Source organism: Ptiloglossa arizonensis, chromosome 2 (genome assembly GCF_051014685.1).
Source record: "Ptiloglossa arizonensis isolate GNS036 chromosome 2, iyPtiAriz1_principal, whole genome shotgun sequence".
Lineage (NCBI taxonomy): Eukaryota > Metazoa > Arthropoda > Insecta > Hymenoptera > Colletidae > Ptiloglossa > Ptiloglossa arizonensis.
Window position 1 is genome coordinate 32,136,650 of NC_135049.1, and position 16,211 is coordinate 32,152,860.

The window sequence follows — 16,211 nt, forward strand, 5'->3', positions numbered from 1 at the left end:
GCGATCCTTCGAGGAAGAATAACGCGAGTTCGTGGAAAAAGCGTGTTCGTGGCTCGGGTCGTGCAACCGTCCGTCGCGTGTATCGATAAACACGAGCAGCCAGACGGGCACGCGCCCTCTTACTTATTTCCCTCGCGGTACACCTCTCCTACGTTCCGTCCTCTCCTCTTTTTGCGCTCGTTCGTCGCGGATAAACCGCGCGATGTTTTGGCGGCGCGGGGCAACGCGGTCGAGTCGCGACGAGACGCGCCGCGCCGCGCCGCGCCGCGGTGGAAGACGACGAAGGTCGGGAGAAGAATTTAATTTACGTCGCGACGACGCCGACGCGTGCACGCTGTGCTCGGCCGTCTCCCCGGCGCGTAAACACGCGTGCGGCTGTCTCGTTCGAGCAGAAAAACCTCGTGTACGATCTGTCCCGCTTATAACGTCGTTACTTTAACCCCGCTAAGATACACCGCTGACAATTCGCATCTCCCGTTGCGCTCGTCGACCCGATATTTTCGTAGAAGCTCGTCGCGACGCGCTTCAAGAATCCTCTCCCTCTCTTTCTCTCGATCTCTCTCGAACTCGATGGAATGCAAACGAAACGAACGAAACGAGCGTCGATCGACGCGCAACGATTTTATTATTCGCGACAAGTTACCGGGGTAAAATTGCGCGGTCGAGTTTTGCGCATCCCGTCGTACATATTTAACGTTCCCGGCCCGCGACCTCTTCGACGCGAGAGAACGAGAGCGTTTCGTTAAATTTACCACCGAGCCGCGTTCCAATCAATTTTAATATCCATTGTAATGGAAATGTCGGCCGACCTCGCAGCGTTCACCGCGATTCGACGCGTAACTTTTGCAACGACGCTCGAAGCGCTATTCGCGCAAAGACAACGGTCCTGCCTCGGTTAATTGTCCCTGTTCGTTTCCAAGCCGGAGTATCGCTCGATCGCGCGCGCAGCCGCGAAACGTTGTTCCGACTGCGACCTCGTCCCCACGGAGGGGGACCATGGATCGAATCCGATACGGGGATTACCGCGACCGCCCGCTTTCGAACAATTAGCGCCAAATCCGAATTCGCAATTAAGGGAATCTCAGACGCTACGATGGGACCTAGCTAACGAAAAATATGTCGGATTTTCGGGGCTGGGGAGAACCGGGACGAGAATCAAGGCCGTTTTGCAACTTGGAAACTCTTTCTAAACGTCTCGTTGTACGCGATGTACGATGCTGGAACAACGAGTCACGCGTTTAACCGTTTTTACTACAAAACGGAGCAACCTCTTCGAAACTATCATCGTAAACGCTACAGCGTTCGGACGATTTTTTTCAACGATTCTCGAGCGCATCGGATCGCTCGAAAGCATCGTAGGAGAGAAACGGTTCTCGCGCGATCGAGTTTCGCCGACGGATGTAGGAGCGCGACGACCGGGTTACCATTTTCCCGTATCGCTATAAATAAGCAGGATCGATAGTCGCGGGAGAAGGACTCGACGGGTGCCGGGCACGGGTTGCCGGCAATAATTTTATGCAGACGGCGAAAGCGCCGATGCGAGAAACCCACCCTCTCTCTCTCTCTTTCGAGAGAGAAAGAGAGGGAGAGAGAGGGAGCGAGCGAGCGATGTTCTTGTCAGGCGTGCTGGCTCTCCGTGGCGCGTTTCGTCGTCTGGAAAATTTCGAATCCGTGTTTCAGCAAAGACACGAACAACGTCGATGGTAAACGCAGACCACGGTTCCGCCGACGCGTTCCAATCTCCGTAAACAATGCCCGCGGCGGCTCGATCTCTCTTTTTGTTCCCGTGGTTTCGCTCTCGCGCGCTCTTCCCTTCGTTCAACGTCGAATCTCTCCCAACGGGAGGAGAGAGAACCTTTTTTTTTTTTTCGGGGCGAGTTTAATTTTACCTATCCAACGTTGACGAGAATCCCGCGCGAGATCGAGACACGCGGGGAAGAAAAAACTAGGTTCGCACGGTCGAAACTCTCGATAACCTCGATCTCGTTCTCGGTGTACCGAGAAACCACTCCGAGTCGATTCCGATGAAAAACGAAACGGATGGAAAATTGGACCGCGACGCGTCCAATGATCGTCCGTGGTTCAGGATTCGCTCTCGAATTCGCGAATCCAACGTTATATTTGGCGATCCGGCGTTGGCTGGATCGCTCGCGAGGGGAATAAAGTGTGGGTAGTCGTCGAAATTTTCAAGAAACGCAAGCTGGACCGCCCAGTCGCATCGGTCCGGCGCGGTGGCCTGCCAAGAAATTCGCGCGTCGCATCGGTGTTACCGCGGACCCCACTCCTACGGGGCAACGTAGACCTGGACAACTCGTTCGCGAGTATACACCGCGATTTTCTCTTTTCAGGTGTCGCGATCGCGCCAGGAGCACGGAGAATTCTGGTGAGTCGACACGTTGATTTTTCGATCGTTTATCGTAACGCGTTCTTACGAGAGATCGTTCTTGACGCGGAGGGCCGAGAAGCGTTTCTCGTTTGCGCGGGACGTCGAGTAAATACGTCGCAAGGGGCGGGAGAAAATTTACGAGTAACATTTGATCCAAAAACGTTGATCTTTGCGCCGCGAAAGTCTTTGTACGATACCGTACTGCTCGACGTGGGCAACGCGGGAGGAAGAAGCGACTCCCGAAGACGAAGCGCGTTTTTCGTCAACGCGAATCTCGAGCTCGCTCCATCTGAGAAAGGACGGATGCGAGAGCAATCGATCTCGAGCAACAATTTCGCGACGAAACGTCCACGACGTCCCCCTCTGGTATCGATATTTATCGATCGAGAGATGCACCGTCGAGATTCCAAAAATAAACGAGAGACGAGGGCGTCTCGAAAGAATGCTCGATATTTTCGAGTTGTTCGTAAATCGCGGAAGGATCGCGTGCTCGCGAATCGGGTAAACGGAGCCGATCGTTGGTTTTACCGGACCGAGACAAAACGTTCTCCGGTAGGATCTCGAGAGGGTCGATTTATGGGCGAGCGCGTCGCCGCGCTTCCGCTGGTAATTGCACCGTATCGCTTTTCGACTTCGACGCCCGCGTCGAAGCGAACAAAGAGAGCACGGGGACCGAGAGACGGAGGAGAAAAACAACGAGGCGGCGAACAGGATACGTCGTAGATCACCCGCCGGATCGTTATTCGTTCCGTGCAACGTTAATACCACCGATAATTCATTCTAAATCCAGCAAATGAAGCGGCCGGACATCTCGCGGCGGTCCGTAAAGCATTCTGAGAAACGAGCCGGCGGCACCGCCGCTATCCGCTCTCGTCACTTTGAAGTGCCACCACCGCGAAATCTTTGGCCAAAGAAGACACGGGGTAACGGGGTTTTGTTTCTCTTTCGATCTTGCCGCCGCGTTGGTTCGCGACGGCCCGGGGAACGCGCGGCACGCGTCTACCGCTTCCTGGTTCTCCGTACGCGAGCGGATCGAAAGATGGAACCGAGAGAGTCGCGACCTCGTTACGCGTCGGTGGCCGCGACGACGCACCGATATCCACCGTGGACGCCCGTGAAAAAGAAGAAAATCCGCTGGAAAAAGAAAAAAACATAAGTAACCGCGACACCTCGCGTAAATTTTCCTCGGCCCGATCCGCTCTGGCGCGCAGATTGTAAACCGCGTTGGCTCGGCGTACGCGCGAACGGTTAATGCCGGCGTATCGCGCGTAATTTGTAACCCGGCCGTGTTTTCCTAGGTAACCCGGCGTCGACCGTTGGCGTCGGCCCCTCGGCGTCGCCGCGACGGACGATTTATGTAGCGGATCTACGCTGCCCCCGTATCGCACCACCGACGCTACCTCGCGCGCACACCGCCGCCACTCACCGAAACCAGAATTAGCCTTCGACTTTCTTTACCCCTGGACTCCAGCCTCCCGACTCGCACTCGCTCGCCTAACCCCGTTATCCGACGCTACGCGTTCCGACCAGCTATCGTCCGTCCGATACTCCAAACAAGACCGTCGTGGAGACGCGCGACGAATACAACACGCGGATAGAAATCCTCTCGAAACGGACGCGTTGAAATTCCTCGATATTCCGAGCCTCGACGGAATCGCCCGAGATTCCGCCTCGTCGAGCTCCTCGTACACCGTTCTCGGTTACCTTTGACCGTTCCGACGATCGAATATTCGACGAGAAGGGTCTGCTTCTCCCCTCCAAAGAACCTCCGTGTCGATAGAATTTCACGGGCAACGATTTATAGTCACCGCGACGGTCAAGGCCTGTTCGACCAGCGGCAGGATCGATCGCTCGGACAATCTCGCGGTGTTCGCGAGAACCGCGACTTTATCGCCGTTCTCGTGACTCGATAGAGGAAAGTTCCCGAACGGTGGGCCGCGCGATTGCGTTCCGGAACGAAGCGGTTAACGAGCTCCGGTTAGTTCGACGGTGGTCCGCTCGTAAAACTTTCGCGAGCTGCTATTCCCGAAGAGACGCGCGCGGTCGCGTTCCAGCCGCGGAACGCTCCGCTCCGTTCGGGGGAGTTTTCGTTTCGAATTCTAATTTCCGTTCGACGAGCGAGAGACCTCGTTGTTGTCATTTGGAGAAAGTTACCACGCATCCTTGGAGCGATTTTTCCAACGTCGCGGGTACTTGGTTTTCCGGACTCGCGTGCCATAGAGGGGTGGGAGGACGCACACGTGGCAGAGTGTTCGAGTTTGCTCGAGACAGCCGGTGAATACGAGTCTCATCGTTTCGAGACGACTCCCAGGGCGATCGTTTCTCCAACAGATAACGTCCCCCCTCTCTCTCTCTCTCCTATCGCGGGCACTGATACGTCGAAACCTAGCGGCGTTCTCCCTTCGATCCTCCGGATCGAACGATTAGGTTCGGGAGGTGCCGCTCGCGACGACGATGGAGCGAACGAACCGGGGCGTCGTTGAAAATTTCGAGGGTAAAGTTTTGGCTCGCCCTGTACGCTCGCGACGCATACCTAGGCGGTTCGTCTCGAAGGGAGGTCGCGAGCGTGCCCTCGAATACCTGGAATTCTCCGACTCGCGATCTATATTATTAAGCGGTATTAAGCCCGGCTGGGGTGCGATATATCGCGCGCGGCACGGTTCGTTAAGGCGGATCGATCGTCCACGGGTGTCCCATCGATATTCCAAACGCGCCTCTCGAGCTCGACGTCGGGACGTCAAAGGGTGGCGCGCCGCGATAACAACTTACCCCTTGAGGAGACGCAGCCACCGTATCGTTTTTCTCGCGCGTCGTCGCAGAACGGACGAAAGAAAGCGACGAGTTTATCGTCGTCGTACGGATAAAGATCCTTCGGTAACCTGGCACTGGAAATACGTACTCTATCGACGAGTTACGAAAGCGTACCGACGACCTAGCGAAATATGACTAAAAAATTTAAACCGCTACTGTACCGTTAGCCAACGCGCGCGTACCGTCTACTCGGCTCTATCCAACGGTTGTCGCAATGCGTGGCTCTAAATAAAAGAGAGGGAATCTCCCGAGCGTCCCAACAGGAGCCCGGAGAAATATCGAGAAGATCGAAAATATTTACGAGCTCGCAATTTTTCCGAGCGATCCAACGGAAGAGGAACGTACCATTATCGCGGCGCAATGGAACGCGCGCAGTTGGAAGCCGATAAAAGGACTTTTCCGTTCCTAGAAACGCGTTTGCGCGAATCTTCTCGGCTTACCCAACCCCCGACCTTCCGCGCTGAATATTTTTTCAAACGTTTCGAACCCCCTCCGGAGCGGTGGTTCGCGTCCGCGCGGGGACACCCGGGGGTAACACGGACATAATTCGTCGAATCGGTGGCTCGAACGACCGCGATATGCAAATCGAAATTGGCGAACGAGGGAGGCGATTTCTGGCCGATCGGTGACCGCCTGCTACCCTCCGGCGTTCGATCTCTCGCCCGATGCGGATAATCGGGAAGAGTGGTGGGATTGCGGATAGGAGAGGTCCACGACCTGCGTTTCTTTTTCTTTTTTTTTCTCTTTACTCGAGGGAACCGAACCAGAACGAACGGAACGACGAATAGTCGGCGAGAGCTGATTCTCGACGGATAGGCGAACAAAGTTGGCGCGCGACTCGTAATTTCCCGCGGATCGAGCCGATACGTACGCGTGAACGGGATCGGGCGCGTTTCCGTGTCACCTGCTCGCGTCGATCGTTCCACCTTGGCCGTTGCTCGATTCGTCGCGGCGTTTAAGACGAGAAGGAACAAAGGCGCGGCCAAGAGCGCCGCGGCGAGAGGCCGGAGAGGGAATATCGAAATTCGATAGCCGAACCGTCGACTAGACGCGGCGGTGTCGAAGGTACATTAAGAGCAGGTGGTTCCGTCGACGCGGTCGTTATTTTATTTCACTTTCCGCGGGCGCGCGGTACATCGACTTTACCGACGCGATTAAATTCAACGGATCACCCGGCCACGTTCCGCGGATAGGAGTCTACACTCGGATCGATTTCGTAGGGTTCGTTTCTGTTTCGTAGCGGCGACTCGGTCGATCGTCGCGGGAAGTTCCCAGGCTTTCCGCGAACGTCATCGCGCAATCCCGGATTTTCATCCGGTCTCGGCCAAGGAAACCTTCGAAACGAGTTCTCGAGCTCGCGACCAGGCTCGCCGAGTATCGGTTTTCGATTACGCGAGATAGAGAGACGCGTACACATATATACAGAAGAGAGAAAGATAGAGAGAGAGAGGTAACGCGCGATTGGTCGAGCGAGGAGATTGTTAACGCGACGTGGATACGTTGTCGCAGCCCGCTCGAAAAATCGAAGGGAAAAGAGGAAAGCCAGCAACCCCGGCGAGCTCGCTCCGCTCTGCTCCGCGTCGAGTCGCGTCGCGTCGCGTCGCGTCGCCAAAGAACCAAGCGCCTGCCTCTCTATCCGTTCGCCTTCGTTTCATCGAGAAAATTTGCATTTTAAATTAAAGGGGATGCACTCGAGACTCTTTTAACGATGTTCCCGCTCGTTGAAATCCCCGGGTATTTCGTGTCTCGCGGAGTTGCCTCTCGTTCTCCGCCGGTTGGATCGTTCGCCGCGACTTACCCGGCGAGCACGTAAACGCGTTTCACGGGAGGCACAGGAAGAGGACGAAAGGAAATGCAGGAACTGGGGAATGCCTGCCGTGTTCGAGCCGTCGCGCGTTAGAAACTAGGTTTCGCGATGCATTTGCATGCCGCGTCGTCGATGCTAAATCGTCGTTAAGCCGTCGTCGCGCGGAAAACGCGAGAACGGGACGAGGGTACGGCTCGATTCGATCGTTTCGAACCTTCTCGTCGAGCTCCGTACTCGCGATCCGCGCGCGATCGTGCACTCCCTTTCCACCCACGTGAGCGTAACTTACATTTTTACCTCGTATCGTCGGTTCGTTCGCCGCTTCCTCGCATCCGGACCGGTCGATCCGTGGCTCGAGGAAAGGTCCACGCCCCCGAGGCGCGGAAAAAAGCTGTCTCGCCCTCGAAGGGAAGAGCACGCGAGAGGGTCGCGTCGTTCGAGATGCCGGCTCGAGAAGTCAGCTGACCCGAAATCGATTCTACGGCACACGTTCAAGAGTATCGCGTGACGCTCGATCGTTTCACGCTGCCCGTCGAACTCCTCGAGAGATCGTCGAAGCTGTTTCTTTCGTCGCGCCGAAAACGATTTCTTCGCGCGACATTTCTTTCCTTCGTTCGTCCAATTTACACGTACGACGATCTTGCGAAAATCAGCGATCCAAGCGACGAGTGTTGCGACGAATGCAACGATCACTTGGACCGCGTCGCGCGTCGATGACGAACGATTTGCGTTGAGTTTTAAGGGAAAAGGGTCATCCACTGTCGCTGTCGTCCGGTTTTCTTCGGTTTTCTTCGGTTCGGTCGCGAGCAGAGACTCGAGGGAAGCACGCGACGCTGTATCACTGGATACGCATATGCAATAAACCCTGTATTGCAATAAACCAGATACCGCGATCGAAACTTTTACGCAACGCGCGTCGTCGATCGCAATATACTCGAGACGTTAAGTGTACCGAATGCGGGTTTCGAGTTCGTCCCTCGTCTTCCTCTCTTCGAGAGCGAGCCTCTACGGAGCAGGGTGCGCGATTCCGATCGTTACGATGCGCGTCTCGGTCCCCGATTCGTTCCTTCGTTCCCGGAAATTAAAAAGAACGACGCGATCTCGAACGCGGTCGTTTTCGGAGATTTTCCTTCGCCTTTGTCCAAGAAACGCGCGCGGCCAGCGTATCCGGAAGGGTCGCGTTCCAAGATGAATGCGCGCGTACTCCTTTGATTCCGCGCGCGTCCTTAGTTTTCGCACGAAAGCGTCCGAACGGATGCAGCCGGTCTTTTAAAGAAAGAAGCGTTGTCGTCGAGCGCGAATTCCCGCGCTCGCGCAGCTTCCGGAACTCGGTCGACCGGTTTCCATTGGTAAACTCCAAGTATTTGCTAGACACCTGGAAAAATTGTCCACGTTTCGGAGCGAGAGATTGCTACGGCCACGAGGACGAGAGTTTTTCGTCGATGCCTCGTCGTTTTCGATTTTCTCGGAGCAACGACGATGTTCGGTACCCGGAAGCACGGAACGGAAGGGAGTTTCGTCGAAAGGAAAGGAAACGGTCGAGGAATCGATCTTCCACGGTCGCTCCGGAAGGTACGATCGTCGCATAGGCAAACCTGGGAAAAGCAAACACGAACGACGGCTGGGAAGGAACACGGAGTTTAAAATCGAGCCGAATATCGAGGTAACCGGGTCGCGCTCTTATCGAGGTCCGAAAAATTTCAAAGCACGCGGACGTTTCGGCGCGAAACGATCCCCGGGAACGTTCGAAACGCACTGGAGCATCGACAACGATGTTTACGGGGAATTTCGAATTTCGAGGATCCGAAGGTTAAAGGGGAAAAAGAGGAAAACGCGGGCGGAATTTCCCCGGTTGAAGATGCGGCTGGCCGTGCTCCCGGCCCGTATCGTACGAGAGAGCTCGAGGATTTTAATCGGGAACGCGGTTCGAGCGAAGCGCACACACGGACCCGTCGACGCCGAGCGTCGAGGAGAGTTCACAGACAGCGGGATGCTTTTACTTAATTAGCCCGAGTCGCGGCGTGGCGCTGTGTGGCGCGAATGTGGCGCAGGGGCGGCCGATAGTCGACCGCCGTAGCTTCCGCTTTTTTCGCCGTTACATCACCGCGGAAAGTTCGTTCGGGTTTCTCGTTTCCTACTCGGCCGATTCTCCGCTCGGCTCGAGGTTTTCCGTTCCTCTTGGCTCGCGAGGGCGCGCGCGAAAGAGAGAGGCGCGCGTCCGTTCGCGAACGAGGCTCGAGTCGCTGCCTCGAGTAATTTTCAGCGCGCACGCGAGTCTGCCCGAAAGAGAGAAAAGGGAACGGTTTGTTCACCTGAAAAGACCGGCCCGGAGGAGGAGGAGGAGGTGGAGGAGGAGGAGGCGGAGGAGGACCCATCCTAGATTCCGCGAGAGGGAAAGAGACGGACAGGTAGGAGGAACGAGGGCTTTGATGCAAATAACCGGGAGCCCGGTGGCAGCTGCGCGCGCGTTCGAGTAATCGAAAATTCTTTCTTTTTTCGTCTTCCAACCCCCTGGCTCCGAGTCCGTCTTCGTTGCACCCGCTCTTGCGCGCACTACTCGGAGATCGAAACTCGACACGGAATCGTCGCGACGAGTCAATCGAGGATCTCCGAGTTACAACGAGTTCCAACGAGTTCCAAGTTCGAACGATTCGAGAAACACGATTTCACCGGAGACTCTCGTCGGAGCGTTTCTCGATTACGTTCTCGGTCAAAGTCGGCTCTCGATCGCGATGTACTCCGATGAACGCGTTCTTTAATCGGCAGCGTGGCTCGCACAGCGAGACGGAAGCGGACCGTCGAAGGAGGAGCCACGCCGATCCAGCTGCGCCGGGCAAGGAAGCAATAACTGCTCTAGAACGCGCTACACAACACCCGGAACGAACCGACGAGGGTGGCTTTGTTCGATCGGATATATAATACATCGGTACGCGTAGCGGGTATTTGCGTTCCCTCGAACGAAATAACCGAGATCGAGGAGGGACCGTTCTTTTCGAAGATCTTTTCGTCGATCCGAGTTTATTTTCACCGGGGATACGATTTCGCGAGAAAGTGTCGAACCTTTCGTTCGATTTTCACCGCAGTTTCCCGCTCGCGAAATATTTACGAATACTTGGGTTCGCGGCAAGGAGACACTTTCGTTCTTTTTCTTTCCTCGCGCTATGTAACCAGACCGAAACGAAGCTCGAGTTTCACGGTGGACAATCGAAGGAACCTCGCGGACGCTTCGCGAGAGCACTCGCGGCGTGAAAATCCGAGAATAAATCGAGCCGCTGGGGTGCGGTCTGCGCGTTGCGGCTACAGTGTCGGCGTTAAACTTTCCGAGAACCGTGCCGTACGAGAGTCAACGTTTTGAGGAAGTTTCGCGCTGTCTGTGGACGACCCTCGGGAACCGAACGGGGACGACGAGCGGAAAATTCGAAAGTTTCGGGTAGAGACGGTCGGTGGTCGTCGAGAGGGTCGTAGGAACCCTCGGTACGGGAAACGCGGGGAATATTTCGGTCGCTCGGATGGAATCGATCGTATTCCGTAACTCGCGAGCGCGTCGAAGGCGTCGATCGAGCCTACGAGAAGCGAGCGTCGAATGTTTTGCGCGCTCGGTGAGCTTCGTGGCTCGTACGCGAGGAAACGCTGCTACGCGAGCTCGAATCGCGAGAGGTCGTAGAATCACTGCGGGTTGGTTTCACCGGGTTCACGGGTTTCGCGCGAATCGGAGGAGCAACGCCGTCTCCTCCGAAGATAAGAACCGTGGACTCGTCCCGAGTCGGAAGGTTCGCCGCTGGAATCCGATTACGCGGCCCGAGCGTTTCCGATAAATCAAGTTAGTCGTTTCGCGAGGACGAACGACGACGATAGAGCGTCGTCTCGCTGCACCGCGTTTGCCTTCGACCTCGACGACAATTCCGTAATTTTCCGGTTAACGATCGGGCCACGCTTTCGTCGACGGTGCGCGAACCGTACTCGAAACACGAAGAAAGAAAAATAGTTCCCGAGAAAAAATTACTCGACGCTGTCCACACTCGGCTCGCTCGCGGTTTCTCGTTCCCCTCGATCCGGAACCGTTCCGTCTTCCCTCCTCCATGCGATACCATAAATTGCGGCAAGGACGACGACAACGACGACGAGGACGACGAGGGGGACCCGGATATCGCTTGGTAGGGCTTACAACCCCGTAAGAGCGAGCAACGTCGAAACGAGGGAAAGTTATCGGGAAGAAGGATGCGTTTGGCGAACGCGTGGTATTTTCGGGACCGGTTCTCGAGGAAGCGGTGCGACCGACCGTTTGCGCTCAATTAGGGCGTTACGGTTAATACGGTGCGGCGACGGGCCGGTAACGCGGCAATAAAATCTTGCCCGAGCGCGCCGCGAATCGTCGAAACTTTATCGCGCGATTACGCTCGCCCGAGACCAGACACGTTCGCGCGAGCGCGTTTTATCGAATCGACGGTTTATCTTTACGACGCCCGAGGATTTCGTCGAACGGTTCGTCGCGGCGTCCTCGTATCGCGGGTTTTTCCCCGGTGAGACGAATTTCGAGAAAAAATCGAGGTCGCCGAAAAATAGATACACCTTATCGATTTCGGATTCGACGCGCGAACGTAGCAACGTGCGCGCCAGCTGCGCCGTATCGACGGTAAACGTTTTCGGATCGATCGGTCGTTCTTCCGGAAAGAGTAACAACGTTTTCCGGGAGAGTCGAGCGGAGCCGAGCACCCACTCGCCTCGAGTGCCCTCGAAACGATTACGAAAAACGTTGACCGCGTTACGATCGATCTTGGACGTTCCCGTGGATTTTTTCCCGACCCGGTTCGTACGATCGGGAGACGGAGGGAAAAAAAAACGAGGCGAGCTCTTTGTCGGTTTGACGAGCAATTGGCAGAAAGAGGAACGCGACGTGTGCCAAATCGACGGGTCGTTCGATTCGCGCGATCCTCCGGAGGACCGTTCGAGGCGGGCTACGCGATGCTCGTCCGCGCGATGTTCGATCGCACTCGGAGCGAGTAAAAGGGTGACTCGAGCCGGAGGAAACGAAGGGAGTAAGTAACGTGCTCCGCGCGTTTCTCCGTTGTTTCTCCCGTTGACGGCGACGAGTGCTCCGAAACGGTAGTCGCGCTGTTAAAAGGCCCGCCTCGTTCGTCTCTTCCGCGGCGTCTTTGCGAGCACTTTCGCTCGGTCCCCCGTCGACTCCGTTCTCGGCACCGTTCGCGACTCGCGCGCCCTTCGCGACCCTTTCCCTCCGCGAAAATCGTCTCGTCTCTTCTCGATAAGAACCCCGAACGATCGTCCCGTCGCGAGACGGTTCTCGGCTCCGTCGACGCGTACCGCGCGCGAGTAAATATAACGCGGCGAGTCTCGGGGGGACGCGAGCTCGAGAGGAGAAGGGTTCGACAACCGGAACCGGGATAACGCGTCGCGGGTTTATTTTTTCCGCGGACGTCTCTTTCCCCGAGTGGATGGAACGCTCGCGGCGACGAGACTCTCGGTTGGGAAAACGGTCTCGCGGCCGAAAGAGGAACGAGCGGCGATGAACGAAACGATTCGAGCGACGAGGCGGCTCGCCGCGGAATGGCAAGCGCGAGAGACCGGACAAAGTAACGGACGCTAGGTGGGAGGAGGAACGACGGAGGAGAGGAGAACGGAGAAAGCCGTTCGACGCGAGGCATTTATTTTCGGCCAATTAGCGGCATTCCTCGACGGAAGAAGCACTCCTCTTCGCGACTCGGCCGCGGGTTGCATAACTCGTCGGGGAACGAGCCGAGCCACCGAAAAGAAAAAGATACCGAGCAAAGTAGCGCCCGGGAGACCGACCGAGAGAGGGACTACCGAGATAACCAGAAACGACGAGGAGACCAACAACCGAACCGGCGAAGACGCCTCGGCACGCGACAGACACCCTCTGCCCTGCCCTGCTCGCTCGTTCGCTCGCTCGTTCGCGCGCGCGCCTGCCTTTGCGAGAAGACGCGCGAGAACGTTTGCCACTCGACGCGCTCCTTTTATCCGAAATGGAGACGTCGCGACACCGCGCTGCTCCTCGTTTATTATCGCGGCACGCGTTAACCACTTATCGCGCGAAACTTTACGGACGCGTTACGTCCCCGCGAAACCCACTCGCTCGGCTCTTCTACGCTTTACTCGACACGCGTAACCCTTTCTTCGCGCCCAACGGAACCAACGAGACTCGCGACCGGACCGCGCGGACAATGATCCACCGGTCGAGTCGTGCCGCGTTTCGAGTTACTCGCTCGGCTCCTCGTGTCCCGAGCTGAACGGGAGTATACAGTTTCGGTTTCGTTTCAAGGTGCTCGCGATAAGCCAGCGCGCAAGCTCTTCGATGGAAGCCAAACGGACGATTTGGTCTCGCGACGCGGCGCGCCTCTTTTTTTCGATCGGACGAGTCGACGAGAGGGGAGAGGGAGGTCCTGGCGCGTATTTTCGTCGGTAATTCGGTGGCAGGTTCGTCCACCGGGAGGGTCGTCGGCTACGGAAGAAGAAACGAAATCGCGAATAGAAACGAGCGACCGTCGACGTCGCGTTTCTCCGTCCGAGCAGACTCCTCGTCTGGCCCGCTTCGATCCGGCTTGGTGCGCGCGGAACCGTATAAATAGTCGAGCGGATCGTTTGGCAGTGACATTGGTGGGATTTTTGAAATTCACGAAACGCCTGGCCGTCTGCCGGTCACCGTTCTACCGTCTCGCGGTTCCTTTTTACGCTCGCTCGAGCGCCAGATGTTTTCTACCGATCCACGGGCCCCGGCTCGACTACGCTCCGCTCGGCCAGTTTCCTCGAGTCTCGACTCGCTACTTTCGCGACGGACCGGAGACACCTGTCGTCCTCGGAGTCCTCGCGGGTCGAGGGATCGATTCGTGGCCGAGATACGCGAGTTTTCCCCGAGACGATCGACGAATGGCTCGGATTCGCCAGGGCGCGGCCACCGATTTGCCAAACTTTTTGCCCGCTCGTGACGCGGGGAACTCGACCTCGGTCCCGCGAGTTTCCTCGGAACGGGCAAGAAAGATGAGCGAAATCCTTCTCTCTCTCTCTTTCTATTTCTCTCTCTCTCCTTTTGCTCGAAGAAACGAGATTAATTTAACGCGGACACGGTGACGCGCGTCGCGTCGTTCCGTTTTCCGTGGAGTGTATCGATTTCGCCGGCAGCCCGGGCCTGGCGCAAATTAGCGCGAGCGAACGGAACGACGACGCTGAAATATGGAACGTATATTAGGCTGGACGAGCGTCACCCGTTCCGAAGACGCGAGACCGGTCGATTCGACGTCGGCGACGCCTAAGCTCGAAATATTCGCGGGAGGTGACGCGCTGGGTGGCCGAGCGAAATTTCCGTCCAGCGAGCACCGGTGCGCGAAATCCACCTCCCTTGCTTCCCTGTCTGCCAATTATCGTCGCGACTTACTCGCGAGGAGCAACCGCCCGCTCGGACCGTGAGTACGGCGCGAGCGTGGACACGCGCGAAAACACGGCGAGGAATTTAGTTCGGGGAACTGGCGAACCATTCGGAACGATTCCGCGTTTAATCGCGGTAACGCGTAACCGATCTCGTCGGTTTCGTTCGATTGCGATTCTTGTTGGAAAATACAGAGTCAAAGACCTTCTTTTGACGCAATCTCGAAGGTATGCGCGAACCATCGAAAACGAAACGAACCGATTCGATGACCCGTTCGTTAGCGTCGGTACGTATCAATTTCTAAGCATCGTTGCGAGTTAGCGAACGGATGTCGAGACGAGTTTCCTCGGGGGAAAGTTATTAGCAAGATGTAGCTACTCGGTGGAGTTTCTTATGTACCGTCCATGCGATCCAAACATCGAGTATCATCGAAACCTCGATAATATTGCGAGCCCGTGATCTAGAGGAATTGCGCATTGCACGAATCTGTTCTTTATCCGTGTCAACGTTTCTCAATGTGTGGACCCATATCGGAAGTTTCGCAAGGTTAAAACTACGGTCACTGTTACCGTTACTACTACTGTTGCTGCTGCTACTACTACTGTTATTCCTGCTATTCCTGCTTCTACGACTGTTGCCACTGCTGCCACTGCTGCTATTCCTGCTATTCCTGCTATTCCTGCTTCTACGACTGTTGCCACTGCTGCCACTGCTGCCACTGCTGCCACTATTGCCCGTGCAGCTCGTACTGCTATTGTTGCTTCTGCTGATATTGCTACCTCTGGTGATATTGTTACCACTTCTGCTGCTACTACTGCTACCACTACTGCCACTGTTGCCACTACTGTCACTACTGCCACTGCTGCCACTACTGCCCATGCTGTCCATACTGCTATTGTTGTTGCTCCTGCTGCTATTGCTACCTCTGGTGGTATTGCTACCACTTCTACTGCTGTCACCGTTACTGTTGCTGCCCTACTACTTCTACTGCTGTCACCGTTACCGTTGCTGCCATTGGAGGCATTGCTACAACTTCTGCTAATGCTGCAACTGCTATCCCTACTGCTGCAACTGCTACTCCTACTGCTACTCCTACTGCTACAACTGCTACTCCTACTGCTGCAACTGCTACTCCTACTGCTGCTACTACTACTTCTACTGCTTCTACTGCTGCTATTGTTGCTACTAGCGCTACATCTGCTGTCGCCACTTTCGCCACTACGACTAGTGGCTTGCTGCCGCTGCAGACACATCTACTATTTCTACTGTCGCTACTGCTATTGCTGCTATTGCCGCTATTGCTGCTACTTCTGCCGCTATTACTATTTCCGCTACAGCAGCTATGGCTATTATTATACCGCAAAAACCAAATTTGTTCAGATCTTTGTTTCGAAAGTAACGTACTTTAATAAAAGTAAGGTAACTAAAAACTTAACAGAATCGGAGTTATTTATTTTCCTCGGCGTTGCTCCTTTCTTAACATATTTGGTTCAAGAATTGGTAAAATAATGTCACTTCCTCTCCTATCGCGTTATCTCGATGCCAAAGTTTTAAAATTGGCGAAAACTTCAAGCAAAAATTGAGAAATTCGTTTAAAATTCCCGCCGAATTTCAACTCGTGGAAATTCCTGGAAATGACGTCATTTCCAGAAATCGGCGGAATCGTGCCACCTCCTCCATTGTCATGTTCTCCTGATACCAAAGTTTCAAATTGACGAAAAATTTCAACGAAAGTTCAGAAATTTGTTTGAAATTCCCGCAAAATTTCAACTCGCTAAAATTCCTGGAAATGACGTCATTTCCAAGAA

The 16,211-nt window shown here is 55.4% G+C and overlaps 1 protein-coding gene across 2 annotated transcripts in view; it reads left to right on the top strand.

The window, feature by feature from the left end:
* The window catches only part of LOC143143605 (uncharacterized), an 85,318-nt gene that overhangs the window by 58,884 nt on the left and 10,223 nt on the right, over positions 1–16,211 (top strand). Inside the window, exon 6 of one of the 2 annotated variants that reach the window (XM_076305025.1) lies at positions 2,349–2,383. The exons of the other annotated variant lie outside the window; for it this stretch is intronic. Within the exon in view, the coding sequence (XP_076161140.1) occupies positions 2,349–2,383 (35 nt within the window). The remainder of the gene's footprint in view (positions 1–2,348; positions 2,384–16,211) is intronic. 2 annotated transcript variants of the gene reach the window in all.